Source organism: Oncorhynchus keta, chromosome 7 (assembly GCF_023373465.1).
Source record: "Oncorhynchus keta strain PuntledgeMale-10-30-2019 chromosome 7, Oket_V2, whole genome shotgun sequence".
NCBI classification, from domain to species: domain Eukaryota; kingdom Metazoa; phylum Chordata; class Actinopteri; order Salmoniformes; family Salmonidae; genus Oncorhynchus; species Oncorhynchus keta.
This window is the reverse complement of record NC_068427.1, coordinates 28,013,670-28,040,815: the sequence shown is the minus strand read 5'-3', so window position 1 is coordinate 28,040,815 and position 27,146 is coordinate 28,013,670. Positions and strand designations below refer to the sequence as shown.

General features: G+C 40.1%; 1 protein-coding gene across 7 annotated transcripts in view; it reads right to left on the bottom strand.

The window, feature by feature from the left end:
• Positions 1 to 26,757, bottom strand: part of LOC118375979 (ephrin type-A receptor 3-like) — an 822,287-nt gene extending 795,530 nt beyond the window's left edge. For 3 of the 7 annotated variants that reach the window (XR_008139809.1, XM_052522427.1, XM_052522432.1), the window contains exons 1-2: positions 26,152 to 26,757; positions 11,843 to 11,907 (exon numbers count right to left, since the gene is read on the bottom strand). Coding sequence is in view for 6 of the 7 variants with exons in the window: in XM_052522427.1 (XP_052378387.1) it covers positions 11,843 to 11,907; positions 26,152 to 26,254 (168 nt within the window). In the remaining variant the exon portion in view is untranslated. The remainder of the gene's footprint in view (positions 1 to 11,842; positions 11,908 to 26,151) is intronic. The other 4 variants (XM_052522428.1, XM_052522431.1, XM_052522430.1 and 1 more) reach the window with 3 other exon arrangements.
• Positions 26,758 to 27,146: the final 389 nt, after the last annotated feature.

The following is a 27,146-nucleotide window of genomic DNA, read 5'->3' as shown; positions in this document are numbered from 1 at the left end:
CTGTGCTGAGATACTAAGTTACCTGGGTTTTATTAACGTGTGTTGTTTTGATTGCTGTGTTGAGATACTAAGTTACCTGGGTTTTATTAACGTGTTGTTTTGATTGCTGTGTTGAGATACTAAGTTACCTGGGTTTTATTAACGTGTGTTGTTTTGATTGCTGTGTTGAGATACTAAGTTACCTGGGTTTTATTAACGTGTTGTTTTGATTGCTGTGTTGAGATACTAAGTTACCTGGGTTTTATTAACGTGTGTTGTTTTGATTGCTGTGCTGAGATACTAAGTTACCTGGGTTTTATTAACGTGTGTTGTTTTGATTGCTGTGCTGAGATACTAAGTTACCTGGGTTTTATTAACGTGTGTTGTTTTGATTGCTGTGCTGAGATACTAAGTTACCTGGGTTTTATTAACGTGTGTTGTTTTGATTGCTGTGCTGAGATACTAAGTTACCTGGGTTTTATTAACGTGTGTTTATTAACGTGGTTTTGATTGCTGTGCTGAGATACTAAGTTACCTGGGTTTTATTAACGTGTGTTGTTTTGATTGCTGTGCTGAGATACTAAGTTACCTGGGTTTTATTAACGTGTGTTGTTTTGATTGCTGTGCTGAGATACTAAGTTACCTGGGTTTTATTAACGATTGCTGTGCTGAGATACTAAGTTACCTGGGTTTTATTAACGTGTGTTGTTTTGATTGCTGTGCTGAGATACTAAGTTACCTGGGTTTTATTAACATGTGTTGTTTTGATTGCTGTGTTGAGATACTAAGTTACCTGGGTTTTATTAACGTGTGTTGTTTTGATTGCTGTGCTGAGATACTAAGTTACCTGGGTTTTATTAACATGTGTTGTTTTGATTGCTGTGTTGATTGCTGTGCTGAGATACTAAGTTACCTGGGTTTTATTAACGTGTGTTGTTTTGATTGCTGTGCTGAGATACTAAGTTACCTGGGTTTTATTAACATGTGTTTTGATTGTTTGATTGCTGTGTTGTTTTGATTGCTGTGTTGATATACTAAGTTACCTGGGTTTTATTAACATGTGTTGTTTTGATTGCTGTGCTGAGATACTAAGTTACCTGGGTTTTATTAACATGTGTTGTTTTGATTGCTGTGTTGATATACTAAGTTACCTGGGTTTTATTAACATGTGTTGTTTTGATTGCTGTGCTGAGATACTAAGTTACCTGGGTTTTATTAACGTGTGTTGTTTTGATTGCTGTGCTGAGATACTAAGTTACCTGGGTTTTATTAACATGTGTTGTTTTGATTGCTGTGTTGAGATACTAAGTTACCTGGGTTTTATTAACATGTGTTGTTTTGATTGCTGTGCTGAGATACTAAGTTACCTGGGTTTTATTAACGTGTGTTGTTTTGATTGCTGTGCTGAGATATTAAGTTACCTGGGTTTTATTAACGTGTGTTGTTTTGATTGCTGTGTTGAGATACTAAGTTACCTGGGTTTTATTAACGTGTTGTTTTGATTGCTGTGTTGAGATACTAAGTTACCTGGGTTTTATTAACGTGTGTTGTTTTGATTGCTGTGTTGAGATACTAAGTTACCTGGGTTTTATTAACATGTCTTGTTTTGATTGCTGTGTTGAGATACTAAGTTACCTGGGTTTAATTAACATGTCTTGTTTTGATTGCTGTGTTGAGATACTAAGTTACCTGGGTTTTATTAACGTGTGTTGTTTTGATTGCTGTGCTGAGATACTAAGTTACCTGGGTTTTATTAACATGTCTTGTTTTGATTGCTGTGTTGAGATACTAAGTTACCTGGGTTTTATTAACGTGTTGTTTTGATTGCTGTGTTGATATACTAAGTTACCTGGGTTTTATTAATGTGTTGTTTTGATTGCTGTGTTGATATACTAAGTTACCTGGGTTTTATTAACGTGTGTTGTGTTGATTACTGTGCTGAGATACTAAGTTACCTGGGTTTTATTAACATGTCTTGTTTTGATTGCTGTGTTGAGATACTAAGTTACCTGGGTTTTATTAACATGTGTTGTTTTGATTGCTGTGTTGAGATACTAAGTTACCTGGGTTTTATTAACGTGTTGTTTTGATTGCTGTGTTGAGATACTAAGTTACCTGGGTTTTATTAACGTGTGTTGTTTTGATTGCTGTGTTGAGATACTAAGTTACCTGGGTTTTATTAACGTGTTGTTTTGATTGCTGTGTTGAGATACTAAGTTACCTGGGTTTTATTAACATGTCTTGTTTTGATTGCTGTGCTGAGATACTAAGTTACCTGGGTTTTATTAACGTTTGTTGTTTTGATTGCTGTGTTGATATACTAAGTTACCTGGGTTTTATTAACATGTGTTGTTTTGATTGCTGTGTTGAGATACTAAGTTACCTGGGTTTTATTAACGTGTTGTTTTGATTGCTGTGTTGAGATACTAAGTTACCTGGGTTTTATTAACGTGTGTTGTTTTGATTGCTGTGTTGAGATACTAAGTTACCTGGGTTTTATTAACGTGTTGTTTTGATTGCTGTGTTGAGATACTAAGTTACCTGGGTTTTATTAACATGTCTTGTTTTGATTGCTGTGCTGAGATACTAAGTTACCTGGGTTTTATTAACGTTTGTTGTTTTGATTGCTGTGTTGAGATACTAAGTTACCTGGGTTTTATTAACATGTGTTGTTTTGATTGCTGTGTTGAGATACTAAGTTACCTGGGTTTTATTAACATGTCTTGTTTTGATTGCTGTGTTGAGATACTAAGTTACCTGGGTTTTATTAACGTGTTGTTTTGATTGCTGTGTTGAGATACTAAGTTACCTGGGTTTTATTAACATGTCTTGTTTTGATTGCTGTGCTGAGATACTAAGTTACCTGGGTTTTATTAACGTGTGTTGTTTTGATTGCTGTGCTGAGATACTAAGTTACCTGGGTTTTATTAACGTGTGTTGTTTTGATTGCTGTGTTGAGATACTAAGTTACCTGGGTTTTATTAACGTGTCTTGTTTTGATTGCTGTGTTGAGATACTAAGTTACCTGGGTTTTATTAACGTGTGTTGTTTTGATTGCTGTGCTGAGATACTAAGTTACCTGGGTTTTATTAACGTGTGTTGTTTTGATTGCTGTGTTGAGATACTAAGTTACCTGGGTTTTATTAACGTGTGTTGTTTTGATTGCTGTGCTGAGATACTAAGTTACCTGGGTTTTATTAACGTGTGTTGTTTTGATTGCTGTGTTGAGATACTAAGTTACCTGGGTTTTATTAACGTGTTGTTTTGATTGCTGTGTTGAGATACTAAGTTACCTGGGTTTTATTAACGTGTGTTGTTTTGATTGCTGTGTTGAGATACTAAGTTACCTGGGTTTTATTAACGTGTTGTTTTGATTGCTGTGTTGAGATACTAAGTTACCTGGGTTTTATTAACGTGTGTTGTTTTGATTGCTGTGTTGATATACTAAGTTACCTGGGTTTTATTAACGTGTGTTGTTTTGATTGCTGTGCTGAGATACTAAGTTACCTGGGTTTTATTAACGTGTGTTGTTTTGATTGCTGTGCTGAGATACTAAGTTACCTGGGTTTTATTAACGTGTGTTGTTTTGATTGCTGTGCTGAGATACTAAGTTACCTGGGTTTTATTAACGTGTGTTGTTTTGATTGCTGTGCTGAGATACTAAGTTACCTGGGTTTTATTAACGTGTGTTGTTTTGATTGCTGTGCTGAGATACTAAGTTACCTGGGTTTTATTAACGTGTGTTGTTTTGATTGCTGTGCTGAGATACTAAGTTACCTGGGTTTTATTAACGTGTGTTGTTTTGATTGCTGTGCTGAGATACTAAGTTACCTGGGTTTTATTAACGTGTGTTGTTTTGATTGCTGTGCTGAGATACTAAGTTACCTGGGTTTTATTAACGTGTGTTGTTTTGATTGCTGTGCTGAGATACTAAGTTACCTGGGTTTTATTAACGTGTGTTGTTTTGATTGCTGTGCTGAGATACTAAGTTACCTGGGTTTTATTAACGTGTGTTGTTTTGATTGCTGTGTTGAGATACTAAGTTACCTGGGTTTTATTAACGTGTTGTTTTGATTGCTGTGTTGAGATACTAAGTTACCTGGGTTTTATTAACGTGTGTTGTTTTGATTGCTGTGCTGAGATACTAAGTTACCTGGGTTTTATTAACGTGTGTTGTTTTGATTGCTGTGTTGAGATACTAAGTTACCTGGGTTTTATTAACGTGTTGTTTTGATTGCTGTGTTGAGATACTAAGTTACCTGGGTTTTATTAACGTGTGTTGTTTTGATTGCTGTGTTGAGATACTAAGTTACCTGGGTTTTATTAACATGTCTTGTTTTGATTGCTGTGTTGAGATACTAAGTTACCTGGGTTTAATTAACATGTCTTGTTTTGATTGCTGTGTTGAGATACTAAGTTACCTGGGTTTTATTAACGTGTGTTGTTTTGATTGCTGTGCTGAGATACTAAGTTACCTGGGTTTTATTAACATGTCTTGTTTTGATTGCTGTGTTGAGATACTAAGTTACCTGGGTTTTATTAACGTGTTGTTTTGATTGCTGTGTTGATATACTAAGTTACCTGGGTTTTATTAATGTGTTGTTTTGATTGCTGTGTTGATATACTAAGTTACCTGGGTTTTATTAACGTGTGTTGTGTTGATTGCTGTGCTGAGATACTAAGTTACCTGGGTTTTATTAACATGTCTTGTTTTGATTGCTGTGTTGAGATACTAAGTTACCTGGGTTTTATTAACATGTGTTGTTTTGATTGCTGTGTTGAGATACTAAGTTACCTGGGTTTTATTAACGTGTTGTTTTGATTGCTGTGTTGAGATACTAAGTTACCTGGGTTTTATTAACGTGTGTTGTTTTGATTGCTGTGTTGAGATACTAAGTTACCTGGGTTTTATTAACGTGTTGTTTTGATTGCTGTGTTGAGATACTAAGTTACCTGGGTTTTATTAACATGTCTTGTTTTGATTGCTGTGCTGAGATACTAAGTTACCTGGGTTTTATTAACGTTTGTTGTTTTGATTGCTGTGTTGATATACTAAGTTACCTGGGTTTTATTAACATGTGTTGTTTTGATTGCTGTGTTGAGATACTAAGTTACCTGGGTTTTATTAACATGTTGTTTTGATTGCTGTGTTGAGATACTAAGTTACCTGGGTTTTATTAACGTGTGTTGTTTTGATTGCTGTGTTGAGATACTAAGTTACCTGGGTTTTATTAACGTGTTGTTTTGATTGCTGTGTTGAGATACTAAGTTACCTGGGTTTTATTAACGTGTGTTGTTTTGATTGCTGTGTTGAGATACTAAGTTACCTGGGTTTTATTAACGTGTTGTTTTGATTGCTGTGTTGAGATACTAAGTTACCTGGGTTTTATTAACGTGTGTTGTTTTGATTGCTGTGTTGAGATACTAAGTTACCTGGGTTTTATTAACGTGTTGTTTTGATTGCTGTGTTGAGATACTAAGTTACCTGGGTTTTATTAACGTGTGTTGTTTTGATTGCTGTGTTGATATACTAAGTTACCTGGGTTTTATTAACGTGTGTTGTTTTGATTGCTGTGCTGAGATACTAAGTTACCTGGGTTTTATTAACGTGTGTTGTTTTGATTGCTGTGCTGAGATACTAAGTTACCTGGGTTTTATTAACGTGTGTTGTTTTGATTGCTGTGCTGAGATACTAAGTTACCTGGGTTTTATTAACGTGTGTTGTTTTGATTGCTGTGCTGAGATACTAAGTTACCTGGGTTTTATTAACGTGTGTTGTTTTGATTGCTGTGCTGAGATACTAAGTTACCTGGGTTTTATTAACGTGTGTTGTTTTGATTGCTGTGCTGAGATACTAAGTTACCTGGGTTTTATTAACGTGTGTTGTTTTGATTGCTGTGCTGAGATACTAAGTTACCTGGGTTTTATTAACGTGTGTTGTTTTGATTGCTGTGCTGAGATACTAAGTTACCTGGGTTTTATTAACGTGTGTTGTTTTGATTGCTGTGCTGAGATACTAAGTTACCTGGGTTTTATTAACGTGTGTTGTTTTGATTGCTGTGTTGAGATACTAAGTTACCTGGGTTTTATTAACGTGTTGTTTTGATTGCTGTGTTGAGATACTAAGTTACCTGGGTTTTATTAACGTGTGTTGTTTTGATTGCTGTGCTGAGATACTAAGTTACCTGGGTTTTATTAACGTGTGTTGTTTTGATTGCTGTGTTGAGATACTAAGTTACCTGGGTTTTATTAACGTGTTGTTTTGATTGCTGTGTTGAGATACTAAGTTACCTGGGTTTTATTAACGTGTGTTGTTTTGATTGCTGTGTTGAGATACTAAGTTACCTGGGTTTTATTAACATGTCTTGTTTTGATTGCTGTGTTGAGATACTAAGTTACCTGGGTTTAATTAACATGTCTTGTTTTGATTGCTGTGTTGAGATACTAAGTTACCTGGGTTTTATTAACGTGTGTTGTTTTGATTGCTGTGCTGAGATACTAAGTTACCTGGGTTTTATTAACATGTCTTGTTTTGATTGCTGTGTTGAGATACTAAGTTACCTGGGTTTTATTAACGTGTTGTTTTGATTGCTGTGTTGATATACTAAGTTACCTGGGTTTTATTAATGTGTTGTTTTGATTGCTGTGTTGATATACTAAGTTACCTGGGTTTTATTAACGTGTGTTGTGTTGATTGCTGTGCTGAGATACTAAGTTACCTGGGTTTTATTAACATGTCTTGTTTTGATTGCTGTGTTGAGATACTAAGTTACCTGGGTTTTATTAACATGTGTTGTTTTGATTGCTGTGTTGAGATACTAAGTTACCTGGGTTTTATTAACGTGTTGTTTTGATTGCTGTGTTGAGATACTAAGTTACCTGGGTTTTATTAACGTGTGTTGTTTTGATTGCTGTGTTGAGATACTAAGTTACCTGGGTTTTATTAACGTGTTGTTTTGATTGCTGTGTTGAGATACTAAGTTACCTGGGTTTTATTAACATGTCTTGTTTTGATTGCTGTGCTGAGAGATACTAAGTTACCTGGGTTTTATTAACGTTTGTTGTTTTGATTGCTGTGTTGATATACTAAGTTACCTGGGTTTTATTAACATGTGTTGTTTTGATTGCTGTGTTGAGATACTAAGTTACCTGGGTTTTATTAACGTGTTGTTTTGATTGCTGTGTTGAGATACTAAGTTACCTGGGTTTTATTAACGTGTGTTGTTTTGATTGCTGTGTTGAGATACTAAGTTACCTGGGTTTTATTAACGTGTTGTTTTGATTGCTGTGTTGAGATACTAAGTTACCTGGGTTTTATTAACGTGTGTTGTTTTGATTGCTGTGTTGAGATACTAAGTTACCTGGGTTTTATTAACGTGTTGTTTTGATTGCTGTGTTGAGATACTAAGTTACCTGGGTTTTATTAACGTGTGTTGTTTTGATTGCTGTGTTGAGATACTAAGTTACCTGGGTTTTATTAACGTGTTGTTTTGATTGCTGTGTTGAGATACTAAGTTACCTGGGTTTTATTAACGTGTGTTGTTTTGATTGCTGTGTTGATATACTAAGTTACCTGGGTTTTATTAACGTGTGTTGTTTTGATTGCTGTGCTGAGATACTAAGTTACCTGGGTTTTATTAACGTGTGTTGTTTTGATTGCTGTGCTGAGATACTAAGTTACCTGGGTTTTATTAACGTGTGTTGTTTTGATTGCTGTGCTGAGATACTAAGTTACCTGGGTTTTATTAACGTGTGTTGTTTTGATTGCTGTGCTGAGATACTAAGTTACCTGGGTTTTATTAACGTGTGTTGTTTTGATTGCTGTGCTGAGATACTAAGTTACCTGGGTTTTATTAACGTGTGTTGTTTTGATTGCTGTGCTGAGATACTAAGTTACCTGGGTTTTATTAACGTGTGTTGTTTTGATTGCTGTGCTGAGATACTAAGTTACCTGGGTTTTATTAACGTGTGTTGTTTTGATTGCTGTGCTGAGATACTAAGTTACCTGGGTTTTATTAACGTGTGTTGTTTTGATTGCTGTGCTGAGATACTAAGTTACCTGGGTTTTATTAACGTGTGTTGTTTTGATTGCTGTGCTGAGATACTAAGTTACCTGGGTTTTATTAACGTGTGTTGTTTTGATTGCTGTGCTGAGATACTAAGTTACCTGGGTTTTATTAACGTGTGTTGTTTTGATTGCTGTGTTGAGATACTAAGTTACCTGGGTTTTATTAACGTGTTGTTTTGATTGCTGTGTTGAGATACTAAGTTACCTGGGTTTTATTAACGTGTGTTGTTTTGATTGCTGTGCTGAGATACTAAGTTACCTGGGTTTTATTAACGTGTGTTGTTTTGATTGCTGTGTTGAGATACTAAGTTACCTGGGTTTTATTAACGTGTTGTTTTGATTGCTGTGTTGAGATACTAAGTTACCTGGGTTTTATTAACGTGTGTTGTTTTGATTGCTGTGTTGAGATACTAAGTTACCTGGGTTTTATTAACATGTCTTGTTTTGATTGCTGTGTTGAGATACTAAGTTACCTGGGTTTAATTAACATGTCTTGTTTTGATTGCTGTGTTGAGATACTAAGTTACCTGGGTTTTATTAACGTGTGTTGTTTTGATTGCTGTGCTGAGATACTAAGTTACCTGGGTTTTATTAACATGTCTTGTTTTGATTGCTGTGTTGAGATACTAAGTTACCTGGGTTTTATTAACGTGTTGTTTTGATTGCTGTGTTGATATACTAAGTTACCTGGGTTTTATTAACGTGTTGTTTTGATTGCTGTGTTGATATACTAAGTTACCTGGGTTTTATTAACGTGTGTTGTGTTGATTGCTGTGCTGAGATACTAAGTTACCTGGGTTTTATTAACATGTCTTGTTTTGATTGCTGTGTTGAGATACTAAGTTACCTGGGTTTTATTAACATGTGTTGTTTTGATTGCTGTGTTGAGATACTAAGTTACCTGGGTTTTATTAACGTGTTGTTTTGATTGCTGTGTTGAGATACTAAGTTACCTGGGTTTTATTAACGTGTGTTGTTTTGATTGCTGTGTTGAGATACTAAGTTACCTGGGTTTTATTAACGTGTTGTTTTGATTGCTGTGTTGAGATACTAAGTTACCTGGGTTTTATTAACATGTCTTGTTTTGATTGCTGTGCTGAGATACTAAGTTACCTGGGTTTTATTAACGTTTGTTGTTTTGATTGCTGTGTTGATATACTAAGTTACCTGGGTTTTATTAACATGTGTTGTTTTGATTGCTGTGTTGAGATACTAAGTTACCTGGGTTTTATTAACGTGTTGTTTTGATTGCTGTGTTGAGATACTAAGTTACCTGGGTTTTATTAACGTGTGTTGTTTTGATTGCTGTGTTGAGATACTAAGTTACCTGGGTTTTATTAACGTGTTGTTTTGATTGCTGTGTTGAGATACTAAGTTACCTGGGTTTTATTAACATGTCTTGTTTTGATTGCTGTGCTGAGATACTAAGTTACCTGGGTTTTATTAACGTTTGTTGTTTTGATTGCTGTGTTGAGATACTAAGTTACCTGGGTTTTATTAACATGTCTTGTTTTGATTGCTGTGTTGAGATACTAAGTTACCTGGGTTTTATTAACATGTCTTGTTTTGATTGCTGTGCTGAGATACTAAGTTACCTGGGTTTTATTAATGTTTGTTGTTTTGATTGCTGTGTTGAGATACTAAGTTACCTGGGTTTTATTAACATGTCTTGTTTTGATTGCTGTGCTGAGATACTAAGTTACCTGGGTTTTATTAACGTTTGTTGTTTTGATTGCTGTGTTGATATACTAAGTTACCTGGGTTTTATTAACATGTGTTGTTTTGATTGCTGTGTTGAGATACTAAGTTACCTGGGTTTTATTAACATGTCTTGTTTTGATTGCTGTGTTGAGATACTAAGTTACCTGGGTTTTATTAACGTGTTGTTTTGATTGCTGTGTTGAGATACTAAGTTACCTGGGTTTTATTAACGTGTGTTGTTTTGATTGCTGTGTTGAGATACTAAGTTACCTGGGTTTTATTAACGTGTGTTGTTTTGATTGCTGTGTTGAGATACTAAGTTACCTGGGTTTTATTAACGTGTGTTGTTTTGATTGCTGTGTTGAGATACTAAGTTACCTGGGTTTTATTAACGTGTGTTGTGTTGATTGCTGTGTTGAGATACTAAGTTACCTGGGTTTTATTAATGTGTGTTGTTTTGATTGCTGTGTTGAGATACTAAGTTACCTGGGTTTTATTAACGTGTGTTGTTTTGATTGCTGTGTTGAGATACTAAGTTACCTGGGTTTTATTAACGTGTGTTGTTTTGATTGCTGTGTTGAGATACTAAGTTACCTGGGTTTTATTAACGTGTGTTGTGTTGATTGCTGTGTTGAGATACTAAGTTACCTGGGTTTTATTAATGTGTGTTGTTTTGATTGCTGTGTTGAGATACTAAGTTACCTGGGTTTAATTAACGTGTGTTGTTTTGATTGCTGTGCTGAGATACTAAGTTACCTGGGTTTTATTAACGTGTGTTGTGTTGATTGCTGTGTTGAGATACTAAGTTACCTGGGTTTTATTAACGTGTGTTGTTTTGATTGCTGTGTTGAGATACTAAGTTACCTGGGTTTTATTAACGTGTGTTGTTTTGATTGCTGTGTTGAGATACTAAGTTACCTGGGTTTTATTAACATGTGCTGTTTTGATTGCTGTGTTGATATACTAAGTTACCTGGGTTTTATTAACATGTGTTGTTGCTCTGTTGTTGCCAACAATTCAAACCATATTATAAGCTGACCCTTCTCTTCTTTAACATAATGAAGAAATACAATCTGTCTCCCCATCCCACCCATGTGGTGAGTCTATCACCTACTTAACCCATGTGTAGGTTAATACCACTTGGGGGGGGTACTGAGCTGACATATGGAATAGTTTTAAGATGGTCATATCATGGATCATTTAGCTATTTCATTGTGAATTTGAAGATGCCTTTAGGTATATTTTTTGATAAAATATAGAATTTGGCCTTTACTTTTACAACACATAGAAACGCATTGAATAACACATTCATAAAAAGCAACAACAAAAAAAAGAGATATAAGAAAGCTCAGGAAATATATACTTTTGGACACATATTTAAACCCTTATTTTTGTTGGCACAAAACTACCTCCATACTTTCATTAGTTTGTTAGATTACCTTCAGGCGAGTCCCGTGACACTTGTAGGGGTCATAGAACATGTTGGTGAGTCTCCACTTTCCATAGTGGGATCATATTAGTTTTGGCTCAAACGGTTCAGACGCTACAGACAGAAGTTGGCACATCGGTGTTACTGGCTCCAGACGAGTCTCGTGACTCTTGTAGGTGTCATTGAGTAAAAGGGAGAACACCATTGTGTTCATGAGAATCTATTTATTGGCCAAACCGTTCGGACGTGATCAACGTTTTCGTGAGAAGAACAATTTTCGGGATGTCTCCTGGTCTGACAAACACCGCTGTAGCTCAGCCAACTTCCACAGTAAATGCGGAAGGCCGACAGGCGGATGCAGTGGATTGAGATGCAGACATGCAAAAAACCTGATGTCTCTCGCTTAAACGGATGTATTTTAACTGGGATGTATTTATTATGTTACTTAGATTGACTCACAGGTGCGTCAAGAGACTCTTAAGGATTGTTAATCCCACTTGACTCATAGGATAACAGAAAATAAGATGTGTTTGTATTGTTTGTTTTGAAATGTCCTAAGCACCATTAAAACACTGAAATCTGATGACAGGACGGAATGCTGACAGAGCATAGAATGTGCAGATACTATATGTGTGCAAGCCATGGGACATGTATGTACCACTCACCCCATGTGATGGGTAGGAGATCCATCCCAGCTCCCCCTGGCTGGCTTTGGAGTCCAACAGGTTCACTGAAGAGATGAGGAGAAAGAAGAAACTTGGATGAGTGTCGGGATGAGTGTCTTATGGGAAAGCAGTTGATTGTGGCAAGCTTGTCTTTAGCACCACTATGTACAGTGGGAATAGAAAGTCACCCCCCCCCCCTTTCAAAATGTTCACCTTTTGTTGACTTACAGCCTGAAATGAAAACACATCAAATCAGACTTTTTACTGCTTTATTTATACACAGTAAACCACAACATCCAAGTGAAGATTTTTTTTTTTAACTCTATAAATGAATTGCAATTAAAACAGTAAAATCCCCTATTTGGGTATGTGAACACCCCCCTTAGAATTGTAATTGCAAACTTGCTGAGGTATAACCAACCAACTTCCAGATCACAAATCAAGCTAATTGGCTTCCATCTGTGATCAATTATAGTGACTTTGATTAGTTCAGAATTGCACAACTCAACTGCATAGTTGTAATGGGTGTGTGCTGGTGGCAGGGAAGTCAGGCACAGGAGAGTGAACTTGGTATAAACGGAGCAGTTTAATAAATGCTAAAGAAAACTCTGAAAACCAAATATACAAAAATCATATAAAAAGGTACAAAACCCGTCACACACCAGAACATGACTTGCACAAAACATACAACAAACAATCACCGATAAGGACATGAGGGGAAACAGAGGGTTAAATACACAACATGTCATGGATGGGATTGAAACCAGGTGTGAAGGAAGACAAGACAAAACCAATGGAAAATGAAAAATGGATCAGCGATGGCTAGAAGGCCGGTGACGTCGACCGCCGAACACCGCCCGAACAATGAGAGGGACCAAGTTCGGCAGAAGTCGTGACATTAGTAGTGCAATTCAAAGCAAAGAATAGACTATGGGCGGAAAGGTACTTTCAAAAGATCTATGAGATAAAGTTGTGGAAAGGCGCAAGTCAGAGGATGGATATAAAAATATTTCAAAGGCTTTGTCCCTCAGAGCACAGTTACCACCATTATTAAGAAGTGGAAGGCGTATGGCACCACCCAGACCCTGCATAGATCAGGCCATCCCACCAAACTGGATGACTGGGCAAGAAGGACACTGATCAGAGAGACTACCAAGAAGCCAATTGTGACTTTGAAGGAGCTTCAGGCCTTTATGGCAAAAACTGGTCAATGTGTGGATGTGGCCACAATATCACAAGCATTCCACGAATCTGGCCTCTATGGGAGGGTGGCAAGAAAAACACCACTCCTCAAAAAAAGCCACATCAAGTCTCGTTTGAGCTTTGCCAAAAAGCACATTGTAGATTCCAAGGCCAAGTGTCGAAAGATGTTGTGGCCAGATGAGACCAAAATGGAACTTTTTGGCCTGAACGCAAAACGATATGTCTGGCGAAAACCCAATACTGTCACACCCTGATCTGTTTCTCCTGTCCTTGTGATTGTCTCCACCCCCCCTCCAGGTGTGTGCCACGACTCCCACCGAAGGTGGCTCCCCTGCCTGCTCAGGCGGCGCTCGGCGGTCTACTAGCCGCCACCGAACCCTTTTTCATTTTCTGTTCGTTTGGTCTTATTGGTGGCACCTGTCTCTTGTTAGTTTCTTGATGTATGTCTATTTAAGCCTGTTAGGCCCACCTATGTTTGTGTGGGAATTTTCCTCTGCTAGTTTGTGCATTTGTATTTTATTTTCTCCAGACTGTTGGGGTCCTGTGTTTGGGCCGGTCAGTTTTATGCGCCTAGTGTTTTGGCGTGACCGTTTGTACCGGAATAAAATATGATTGTCCGAACCCTCTGCTCTCTGCGCCTGACTCCAAACCCACTACTCCTAGAAGACTCCAAACCCACTACTCCTAGAAGACTCCAAACCCACTACTCCTAGAAGACGTGACAGTGTGGCTTATTTTCCCCAGTGTATTTATCCCTGTGTTTCCTGTCTCTCTGTACCAGTGTATTTATCACTGTGTTTCCTGTCTCTCTGTACCAGTGTATTTATCCCTGAGTTTTCTGTCTCTCTGTACCAGTGTATTTATCCCTGTGTTTCCTGTCTCTGTGCCAGTGTATTTATCCCTGTGTTCCTGTCTCTGTGCCAGTGTATTTATCCCTGTGTTTCCTGTCTCACTGTACCAGTGTATTTATCCCTGTGTTTCCTGTCTCTCTGTACCAGTGTATTTATCACTGTGTTTCCTGTCTCTCTGTACCAGTGTATTTATCACTGTGTTTCCTGTCTCTCTGTACCAGTGTATTTATCCCTGAGTTTTCTGTCTCTCTGTACCAGTGTATTTATCCCTGTGTTTCCTGTCTCTGTGCCAGTGTATTTATCCCTGTGTTTCCTGTCTCTCTGTACCAGTGTATTTATCACTGTGTTTCCTGTCTCTCTGTACCAGTGTATTTATCACTGAGTTTCCTGTCTCTCTGTACCAGTGTATTTATCCCTGAGTTTTCTGTCTCTCTGTACCAGTGTATTTATCCCTGTGTTTCCTGTCTCTGTGCCAGTGTATTTATCCCTGTGTTCCTGTCTCTGTGCCAGTGTATTTATCCCTGTGTTTCCTGTCTCACTGTACCAGTGTATTTATCCCTGTGTTTCCTGTCTCTCTGTACCAGTGTATTTATCCCTGTGTTTCCTGTCTCTCTGTACCAGTGTATTTATCACTGTGTTTCCTGTCTCTCTGTACCAGTGTATTTATCCCTGAGTTTTCTGTCTCTCTGTACCAGTGTATTTATCCCTGTGTTTCCTGTCTCTGTGCCAGTGTATTTATCCCTGTGTTCCTGTCTCTGTGCCAGTGTATTTATCCCTGTGTTTCCTGTCTCACTGTACCAGTGTATTTATCCCTGTGTTTCCTGTCTCTCTGTACCAGTGTATTTATCCCTGTGTTTCCTGTCTCTCTGTGCCAATGTATTTATCCCTGTGTTTCCTGTCTCTCTGCCTTGTGCCCTTATGAATACATCTTTCCACCCAAAGAACACTGTCCCTACAGTAAAGAACACCATGTCTACAGTAAAGAACACCATCTACAGTAAAGAACACCATGCCTACAGTAAAGAAAACCATGTCGACAGTAAAGAAACCCATGCCTACAGTAAAGAACACCATGTCAACAGTAAAGAACACCATGTCAACAGTATAGAACACCATGTTTACAGTAAAGAACACCATGCCTACAGTAAAGAACACCATATCTACAGTATAGAACACCATGTCTACAGTAAAGAACACCATGTCTATATTATAGAACACCATGCCTACAGTAAAGAACACCATGTCTACAGTAGGGAACACCATGTCTACATTATAGAACACCATGTCTACAGTAAAGAACACCATGCCAACAGTAAAGAACACCATGTTTACAGTCAAGAACACAATGTCTACAGTAAAGAACACCATGTTTACAGTCAAGAACACCATGTCTACAGTAAAGAACACCATGTTTACAGTCAAGAACACCATGTCTACAGTAAAGAACACCATGCCAACAGTATAGAACACTATGTTTACAGTCAAGAACACAATGTCTACAGTAAAGAACACCATGTTTACAGTAAAGAACACCATGTCTACAGTAAAGAACACCATGTTTACAGTATAGAACACTATGTTTACAGTCAAGAACACAATGTCTACAGTAAAGAACACCATGTCTACAGTAAAGAACACCATGCCTACAGTAAAGAACACCAAGTCTACAGTACAGAACACCATGTCTACAGTAAAGAACACCATATCTACAGTATAGAACACCATGTCTACAGTAAAGAACACCATATCTACAGTATAGAACACCATGTCTACAGTAAATAACACCATGCCTACAGTATAGAACACCAAGTCTACAGTACAGAACACCATGCCTACAGTAAAGAACACCAAGTCTACAGTAAAGAACACCATGCCTACAGTATAGAACACCAAGTCTACAGTACAGAACACCATGCCTACAGTAAAGAACACCAAGTCTACAGTACAGAACACCATGCCTACAGTAAAACACCATGTTTACAGTATAGAACACCATGTCTACAGTAAATAACACCATGCCTACAGTAAAGAACACCAAGTCTACAGTACAGAACACCATGCCTACAGTAAAGAACACCAAGTCTACAGTACAGAACACCATGTCTACAGTAAAACACCATGTCTACAGTAAAGAACACCATGTCTACAGTAAAGAACACCATGCCTACAGTAAAGAACACCAAGTCTACAGTAAATAACACCATGCCTACAGTAAAGAACACCAAGTCTACAGTACAGAACACCATGCCTACAGTAAAGAACACCAAGTCTACAGTATAGAACACCATGTCTACAGTAAAGAACACCATATCTACAGTATAGAACACCATGTCTACAGTAAATAACACCATGCCTACAGTATAGAACACCAAGTCTACAGTACAGAACACCATGCCTACAGTAAAGAACACCAAGTCTACAGTACAGAACACCATGCCTACAGTAAAACACCATGTTTACAGTATAGAACACCATGTCTACAGTAAATAACACCATGCCTACAGTAAAGAACACCAAGTCTACAGTACAGAACACCATGCCTACAGTAAAGAACACCAAGTCTACAGTACAGAACACCATGTCTACAGTAAAACACCATGTCTACAGTAAAGAACACCATGTCTACAGTAAAGAACACCATGCCTACAGTAAAGAACACCATGCCTACAGTATAGAACACCATGCCTACAGTAAAGAACACCAAGTCTACAGTAAAGAACACCATGCCTATAGTAAAGAACAACATGCCTACAGTAAAGAACACCATGTCTACAGTAAAGCACAGTGGTGGCAGCATCCTGTTGTGGGGGTGTTTCTCTTCAGCAGGGACCGGACCATTTGTCAGGATAGAAGGGGAAAGGGACAGTGCAAATTACCGACAGATGGATCACATGACAATGGCCCAAAGCACCCCCCCCCAAAGCAACAGTACAGTGGCTGAAGGACAAAAAGGTGAATGTCCTCGAGTGGCCTAGTCAGAGCCCTGACCTAAATCCCATCAAGAATCTGTGGAATGACTTGAACAGTGCAGTCACATGGCATTTTGACTGAGCTTGAACAATTCTGCAAGGAAGAATGGGCAAATATTGCACAGTCAAGGTGTGCAAAGTTAGTAGAGACGTATTCAAAGAGACTCATGGCTGTAATTCAAGCTAAAGGTGGTTCCATCAAGTATTAACACAGGGGGGTGTTCACTTATCCAAATAGGATATTTTACTGTTTTCAATTAAATACATTTTCACAGACTTCAGGCTGTAAGTCAACAAAAGGTGAACATTTTGAAAGCGGGGGTGACTTTCTATACCCACTGTACATTATGAATATCTATCCTTCCGATGTCTAGTTAGTCCACTCATCTAAACCTGGCCTTCAAGGACCGGGATCAGGATAGTATTTATTTACCTAGCTGTTCAACAATCCTCAGGACTCCTTAGAACACACACAAACATGCTCACAAACGCACACACACGCACACACACGGCCAGTTACCCTCTGAGCACTTCCTAAATCTAACCAAACAGAGACAGCCTGCTGCTTTGTGCTCCATGATGAGGGGATCCAAGCAGGAGATTCTGGGTCTGTAGCAACCTGGGAGGCTGTTGAGTCACTGCTACAGCTGTGTGAACCTCCTCTGACTGGTACTGATACACACAGCGGGGTCAGAAAACCACACTTGCTGTTACAAATCTTTGGATCTACAATCTCTATGCGAGAGACAATGGAAAAGTAATAATACATAATAATAAAATAAATAATAAATACACCATGAGTATCGATAAGCAGGCTATATACACGGGGTACCAGTCCATGTGTTGGGTAGGTACCTGGTTCTGTCAGTCTCTATGGGGAGTTCAGACATGTTCCCAATAGAGAGAGAGTACAGGGTGGAGTATAGAGAGAGAGTACAGGGTGGAGTATAGAGAGAGAGTACAGGGTGGAGCATAGAGAGTGTACAGGGTGGAGTATAGAGAGTGAGTTCAGGGTGGAGTATAGAGAGAGAGTACAGGTTGGAGTATAGAGAGAGCGTACAGGGTTGTGTATAGAGAGAGTTCAGGGTGGAGTATAGAGAGAGTAGAGGGTGGAGTATAGAGAGAGTATAGGGTGGAGTATAGAGAGAGAGTACAGGGTGGAGTATAGAGAGAGAGTACAGGGTGGAGTATAGAGAGAGAGTACAGGGTGGAGTATAGAGAGAGAGTATAGGGTGGAGTATAGAGAGAGAGTACAGGGTGGAGTATAGAGAGAGAGTACAGGGTGGAGTATAGAGAGAGAGTACAGGGTGGAGTATAGAGAGAGAGTACAGGGTGGAGTATAGAGAGAGAGTACAGGGTGGTGTATAGAGAGAGAGTACAGGGTGGTGTATAGAGAGAGAGTAGAGGGTGGAGTATAGATAGGGGAGAGGAAAATAAATACTATTAGCTGAAACCCACAAAATTGAGGCTCACCTGAGTTCTAGCCAAGCAGCTGGCGGTCAGGGCACAGGGATGCACACATGCACACACACACATGCACACACACACACACACACACACGCACACACACATGCACACACGCACACACACACATTCAGAAGACAGACTCCTATTAGAGCTAATAAAGCTATCTGCTCCTGTCAGATTATAGCAGTGCAGCATCTAGCTCCATTGGTTCCAATTTACATTTCTCAACGAGCCAGACCCCGTCTCAAATTGAGCCAAGCGTGGGGAATATGAGAGCAGAAAATGAGATGGCTCAATCTGACGCTGCTTCTCCAGCTGCAAGGGCCGGAAATCTCCACCAAAATCCCACGCACTAACACACACACGTGTACATGCATGTGAAGGTCCACATGCACACACTCATTACACAAAGACGCACAAACAAATGCAAGAACACTCACACAAAACGCTCACACACTCTCGCGTCAGTGTGTCTGCCCAGTCAACCTCAGAGTCTCAGAACGCAGGGCTCTTTACGGTAACTAACAGTAAGGAACAGTATTAAGAGCAGTCTGAGTTGACTACTGCTGGTCTCTGGTCTCTGGTCTCTGGTCTCTGGTCTCTGGTCTCTGGTCTGGGAACAACCCACATGGAGGCAGCCAGGTGAATCAATATAGGAGAGACAGAGACAGGCAGTAGACCCACAGGCCCAACATGTCCATCTGAATGAGTGTTTATTGAAGATTTCAGCTCAGCAGTAAGTAAGAGGTGTAGGCAGACAGGCTGGGCAGTGGGCACAGTGTCTGCAGAAACACATCAAAATGATATAGGAATCTTCTAGTCTACTCAGGTCAGCACAGAATATGTATAGGCTCTCTGGAATCTGGAACCCACCTATTGTGACTGCAGGTTGTGTGTGTGTTAGCGTCTGTGGTGGTCTGTGACTGCAGGTTGTGTGTGTGTTAGAGTCTACGGTGGTCTGTGACTGCAGGTTGTGTGTGTGTTAGAGTCTACGGTGGTCTGTGACTGCAGGTTGTGTGTGTGTTAGCGTCTGTGGTGGTCTGTGACTGCAGGTTGTGTGTGTGTTAGAGTCTACGGTGGTCTGTGACTGCAGGTTGTGTGTGTGTTAGAGTCTACGGTGGTCTGTGACTGCAGGTTGTGTGTGTGTTAGAGTCTACGGTGGTCTGTGACTGCAGGTTGTGTGTGTGTTAGCGTCTGTGGTGGTCTGTGACTGCAGGTTGTGTGTGTGTTAGAGTCTACGGTGGTCTGTGACTGCAGGTTGTGTGTGTGTTAGAGTCTACGGTGGTCTGTGACTGCAGGTTGTGTGTGTGTTAGAGTCTACGGTGGTCTGTGACTGCAGGTTGTGTGTGTGTTAGAGTCTACGGTGGTCTGTGACTGCAGGTTGTGTGTGTGTTAGAGTCTACGGTGGTCTGTGACTGCAGGTTGTGTGTGTGTTAAAGTCTACGGTGGTCTGTGACTGCAGGTTGTGTGTGTGTTAGCGTCTGTGGTGGTCTGTGACTGCAGGTTGTGTGTGTGTTAAAGTCTACGGTGGTCTGTGACTGCAGGTTGTGTGTGTGTTAGCGTCTGTGGTGGTCTGTGACTGCAGGTTGTGTGTGTGTTAGAGTCTACGGTGGTCTGTGACTGCAGGTTGTGTGTGTGTTAGAGTCTACGGTGGTCTGTGACTGCAGGTTGTGTGTGTGTTAGAGTCTACGGTGGTCTGTGACTGCAGGTTGTGTGTGTGTTAGAGTCTACGGTGGTCTGTGACTGCAGGTTGTGTGTGTGTTAGAGTCTACGGTGGTCTGTGACTGCAGGTTGTGTGTGTGTTAGAGTCTACGGTGGTCTGTGACTGCAGGTTGTGTGTGTGTTAGCGTCTGTGGTGGTCTGTGACTGCAGGTTGTGTGTGTGTTAGAGTCTACGGTGGTCTGTGACTGCAGGTTGTGTGTGTGTTAGAGTCTACGGTGGTCTGTGACTGCAGGTTGTGTGTGTGTTAGAGTCTACGGTGGTCTGTGACTGCAGGTTGTGTGTGTGTTAAAGTCTACGGTGGTCTGTGACTGCAGGTTGTGTGTGTGTTAGAGTCTGTGGTGATCTGTGACTGCAGGTTGTGTAGGGCTGCAGGAGTCTGTGACTGCAGGTTGTGTAGGGCTGCAGGAGTCTGTGACTGCAGGTTGTGTAGGGCTGCAGTAGTCTGTGACTGCAGGTTGTGTAGGGCTGCAGTAGTCTGTGACTGCAGGTTGTGTAGGGCTGCAGGAGTCTGTGACTGCAGGTTGTGTAGGGCTGCAGGAGTCTGTGACTGCAGGTTGTGTGGGGCTGCAGGAGTCTGTGACTGCAGGTTGTGTAGGGCTGCAGGAGTCTGTGACTGCAGGTTGTGTAGGGCTGCAGGAGTCTGTGACTGCAGGTTGTGTAGGGCTGCAGGAGTCTGTGACTGCAGGTTGTGTAGGGCTGCAGGAGTCTGTGACTGCAGGTTGTGTAGGGCTGCAGTAGTCTGTGACTGCAGGTTGTGTAGGGCTGCAGTAGTCTGTGACTGCAGGTTGTAACTGCAGGTTGTGACTGCAGGTTGTGACTGTGTGTTCGGGGTGAAGTGTTCTCCTCCCATCATGAATTATTCAAACTGAGTGTGGCTGTGTCTGATACTGCTGCTGGTTCCCCTCTCACAGCTCATACTTGCATGTAAACACACTCTCTCTCTCTCTCTAATACTGATTTATTGTGAGATATTAGATAACAGCACTCTTCACACTGCTTCCTACAGGCCTCCCACACAAACACAACTCACACACAAACACACAGAGAGCACTATTTTTAAAGTGGGAACATGTGTAAGCGCCCCCCTCCCAGGTGCCATCGCTCACAAACCTGCTCCTCCCAGCGGGTTACTACTCTAGCCTCCCTGGGCAAGGCCTCCTGCCACCGGCTAAAAATACCGACGCCCGGGCAGGGAGAGAAACCATACCAAGCACCACGCATACAGACTCACTACTGTCGCCTACATTCACACACGCACACATACAGAGCCATTCTCGCAATTTATGCTGCGCACTCACTCAAAGACAGATTTACACTGAGAAAATACACTGATCCGTTTGGTGCAAGAATCGCTCCGAATCAGCCAATACAATATCTGAATATGACATAACTTCATGCTAAATTATCCCCGCTAAAACGAACAGTCCTAAAAGCGACCATATCAGCCTACTTTCTCCGTTAGCCTACTCCTGCGGTATATTAAGCGCAATACGGAACACAGTATAGTAGCTCACCAAAGTTTGTCCAGGATTTACACAAGCACTGCTGAATGGCAGAAAGGGGTATTTGTTTCTGTAAACACGAGTGTGTAGCAATATAGGCAGTCTGTAATGACTAATAGCATGTGGGCCAATATGCATTTGATCAAAGTCATATTGAAACCATGATCATAATATGGATATGGTGATACAATTCTGGATAGGCCTATACTGAATTGTTTTCTCTGAACAGCATATAATTCAACTCGAATTATGCTTATATTCTATGGTATGGTACATTTCACAAATCGTTTTCTTTATTTTGATGTATTTTATATTTTATATAAAAACAACCATTAGCCTATGGAAAGTGGGAATAAATCACATCACCAAGTTTTGGTACATCACTGAATAATCTGACCAGTAGGCCTCCGCCTTAGAACACATTCAACAATCAGTCATTCATAGGCTACGGCTTGTAAAATAGTACAGTGTGCTGCTAAAACGTTACCAATATATTTATCAGAAAAAAATATACATTTTTCATGGGGTCAGTTCAAATTGGTTTTAAATGCAATGAGAAGATCTCACAAGGTCCTGAAGAAAAAGCAATACCCTCATACAGGGACAGTAGGCCATAACGAGGAGGGGAAACTAGAGCATGGCTCAACTTTCCCGGTGTTGCAAAAGGCCTCAGTTCATTCAAACGAAACAATGAAATAAATACAAAAATACGTATATACAGGCCAAAGTAAATAAATAAATTAACATTTGTAGGCCTGATAGGCAAACTTCGGATCCCTAAAATCTTCATTTTAACATGAAAAATGCCGGTCATGCTTAATGCAAAGCATGTGCGTGTATGTTGAAATTGTACCTCGTCGAAGTTGTTGAAAACGTTTTTCTTTCACCATAAATAAACACAAGAGGAGCTAGAAGTTAGCAATAAGAATAAAACATATATTTAGGCTAATTATAAAGAGTATTGTCATCATCAGAATCATTAGGCCTGTAATTAATGATAATGATGAATAACCTGTGTAATTATCGTTATTATAATTACCATGATTAACCTCTACATTCTGAGAACCATTAAAGGTGACATAGAATCTTTTAAACGTCTAAAACTTCCACGTTTTCCTTGCCCTTAATCTTTAACTTATCACAAAACACACACGGTCAAGTTGTCCGAAATACGCCTATATCACAGTGTATTATTTTAGAGTATTGGTTTTATATAATGCGGCCCATGCGAGTCGTGGTTCCGCTCGAAGCCCCAAAGTAGGGCGTTACGGATTGAAGAGTGGTTGGACTGCATTACTACTGTAGTTGATTTACGACTTTCTTTGCTCTGAAATGATAGATTATATGATATCTGGCAACAAAACGCAGTGAATATTTCCAAAAGGACGTTAAAGGATGTCCTAAAAAGAGTACGCTTAAACCACAACAGAATCTGCATGTGGTCACGCTGACCAACAGGCAGAGGAAACTTACATTTTTTATAAATAACACATTTGGGCTAAATAACAACATTCTAACACGTACTTGCAGAGTTATCAACCCTAGATGTGCCTGGCCTATAGTCTAGGCCCATAGTTTATTTTCGGTTCACTTTAAAATGATATGGTCAATTTATAAATAAGGTTCATTGTCGTTGTCAACATGTAAACATTTTCTTCACAGATATGTAGCCTATCAAATACATATTTTCCTGAAAATATAGATGCATAGACCTAACCTACATTTTTCGGGCAAGGCAATAGCCTAGGCCTACTAAAATAAGCGAAACTTTTATAGCCATGTCCCCATTTTTAGTTCTGCACTCTTAAACGCAAATAAACCGATATGATAGTTCCACGTTGTTTCAATGTTGAAATAAACGTAGAGAATTTGGATTTGTGCTAAACATTTGATTTATGAGAGGGACTTTAGTAGCCTGTGAAAGGGAGGGGGTTTCTGACTTGACCGGGCCATGATGACACCGTGCCTCGAGCACAAAAACAATATTAAACAAGGGAGACAATTCCTCTCTCCTCTCCTCTGCGGAGCATGAGCTTTCTGTTTCTGATAGAAGGGGGGGTTTTAATATTTCTATTATTACAGATGGGATATGCAAGAGCTCGTGAGGCTTCACGGTGAGAACGGCTCGACACTGACACTCCCTGGCAGACAGACAGGGTGTTGCGGACAGCCATCATTAGGTGCACACCATAGCAGACATCATAAATAATAAGTAATAGGCGTATCACCGGGTAGACCTATACCCTGTAATTGTCCTCGGGTTGAGTGGAGGCTACAACAATATTTCCTGAACACAAATTGTACATATCAACTAGGCCTACAAATCGACTAAATTGCATCTACATAGCTTACATTAGCACCATACGAGACACAGACCGAACTTCATGAGCAACACATCAGTTCATAAACAGCCTAAATAGGCCTAAACAATAATTAGGCTAACATAAAAAATTGAATGACTATATTTGACTTCAATACTGTAGGCTATGTCGAGGACTGGCCCGAGCTGTGTGAAATCGAGCTGTATGGGCTCCTGGAAATAGTAAGGTGAATAAAAGTACGAAACAGTAAAAGCAGAAGTCGATAGGCTATTCACGTGCTGTTTCATCGAAAATATCAAAGATGAAATCATCTCAAAATATCTAAAGTTTCTGAAAACAAAAGACATTAGCCAGATTAATGCCAGAGACCCTTGCATTTAATTAGCCAATATATCAAATCGAAAAACAAAAGTCACAATCTCCAAGTTTGGTTTATTAACCGGTGATAGACTGACGGCCTGTGAGTTCGACAATAATATAAAGAAGATGGGAAGAGGCGGCAGGCGCGTGCAGTATAGTCTACATGCATGGCGCGAGGACTAACCGCTTTGTATAAATAATAACTCCTTCCCGGTATAATACATTATAATACATTGACCATGTTAAAAAGCTATGATATGGGTTGAAATCTAGGCGAACGTATTACCCCAAAACAGAAGTTGTTTTATGTGGCCTAAACTTTGACCACTCACGGTGCATAGGCCTAATCTGACATTTGAGCAGTATTCGTTGTTCATTTTGATGCCATATATTCGCAAGCCACTTTTTATAGGCCTATTCAAGCGTTGTGCTTCCCCACAAGAAGAACACAAACGTGATGCTGGTCGCCCATGAAAGCTGTATAGGCGTACATGATGTACTGCCACGTTGTTGCAACAAAGAATACGCCGGGGAAATGCAGTCTTGTCGCTCGCATGTTAACGGTTGTTCAATGTTTTCAACTATTCACTTCAATTGTATATAGGACTATGCCAATATGTTAACAATTGAATTATGTTACAATTCGTAATTTAACATTTTTTAAATATTATATTACATGTTCTCTACTTTGAATTATTCCCATGTAGTAACAACTCAATAATAGCATGACAATAAATCATTACATTTTACTGCGCTCACCCCCTGATTAGTATTTGGCTCTGTCTGACTATCGACCGTCCATGTAGCCTACATTAATTTCGTAATCAAAGTGCAATTACAGATGAGCCTTGCCCTTTGGAACTATAGGCCAGTCATCTCATCATTTGCGCCTGTGTGTGTGTGTGTGTGTATGTATGTGCACGCGCGCGCATGTTCGAGCGACAATAAACAACCTGTCGAGATTGGCCTATTTAAGAAAAAGTAGTCAATGGGTTAATCAATGGAAATATCGAGTGGATGATTCCTTGCGCTAAGGGATTTAATTCTTTAGAGTGTGCGTGTTCCTACCAGCACGTCTCCATAAAGTGGGCTATATTGATATAATCCAATACACCATCCGTGTGAATGAATACTAATGAATATGAATAGGCTGCATTTTCTAAATCACATCTATTTAGGCGAACGTCTGATCAGCTTGGGCAAGAAGCTAAACGGGGGTCCACTGCCTGCCCTGGTCCTGTACTGTGCGATGCAGCGCTTGGACTGCCTGCTTCTACTCCGTATTGTTATGGGACAATAGCCTACATGGACATTTGTGAGTAATAACACCAAACATCAACATCTACACTTTGTCATCTGCGTTTCAAAATGTAGGCTATTATTCTCACTATTTGGAGAAGAACTATGGCATGCCAAACGATACTTCCAACCTAGATGCACGGGAAGCCCGGTGTTAACTGTCCAAAGCTGATTATCGTGATGCCCCCCAGCTGATTATCGTGATCCCCCCATCCGATTCCAGTTTCCACCGATTTACCAGACGGTCAATAACTCTTAATGAGGGTTTAAAACGCCACACCGAGTCCGTGCATCAATCCTTCTATCGCATTGAAGCTTGGGTCAACATACATCACAGTGGGTTAAACTAATTAAACGGTTATTTACAAATGTGCTAAAATACCGCCATGACAATATTTGGACATTATCAAATGGTCTAACATGACATATCCTGTCCATTCCATCCACAGAATCAGCGCAGTAAGAACCACCTTCCTTGAAATGCATGCCGTCCAGACTGTGAGACGAGCCGCTGCAGCAAGATGTACTATAGCTCTGTCTGTGAGCGAACACTTTCTTACATGGATCTCACACTCTCTCTTCCTTTATGTCCGGCCCTCTCTCACTCACTCTTACCTTCATTGGACGGGTGGATGATCAGAAGTGCTGAGCGGATAAACGACAAGATGAACAGTAAAATAAAGAGTAGTATTGGTTTCGCGCGCGGGTTGCAATCCATGACGGCAGGCAGTTCAGAGGGCAAGGCAGCGCGAGGTACATAACTCCGTGCAGCATTCGCCACTGAAAGATGTGAGCTCGCTCTCCTGTTCACGCACGAGGCTCCTGTTCAACTCCGCTCCAGGGCTGATGTCAACTTTGACACCGGAGAACGAGGAGGAGTCAGCGCTCTGTCTCTCTCTTTCTCTCTCTCATATGCTCTCACACTCTTCGCTCTCCCTCTTTCCCTCTCCGCGCTGAACGAAAAGGAGACTTCCGTGTTCCGCAGGGTCCTACATATCTAAATTGGTTGTCTATATAAGTGTTTCCCAACTCATCATCAAGGTCTGGTTATATTAATCCGCTGTGTAGTGCTAGAGCACAAACCGAACTCAGAACCAGGACTGAGTTTGGGAAACCCTGGTTTCGATAAAGAGACGCTCAAGTTCACAGGGTGTCATTTCCTCGACAGATGATCAGTAGAACACACAAGCCTCCCGCATTCCATCTCCAAGAATTAGCCCCAGAAAAACATACAGCCCCATTTTCACACTGGACTGATCCCAATAAATTAAAACAGATTGACATGTGTGAATAGTCTGCATTTAAATGATACAAATAGGAAAAGGGATGATTGCAGCATTTCATTTATGACTCAACAGTGTTACCCTGCCTGGTCCTTGTTCTAGCCCAGAACTAGCACATCTGATTTCTCATTCAAGGCCCAGTGCAGTCAAAAACGTGATTTCCCTGTGTTTTATGTACATGCCCACATTATGAGGTTGGAATAAAACTGTGGACAAGTAGTATAATCCCCTTTTAGTGTAAGAGCTGTTTGAAAAATAATGCTTAACATGTCAGCCTGTTTTGGTGGGAGTTTTGGCATGGCTACATCACCAGGCTGTAAATTAGTC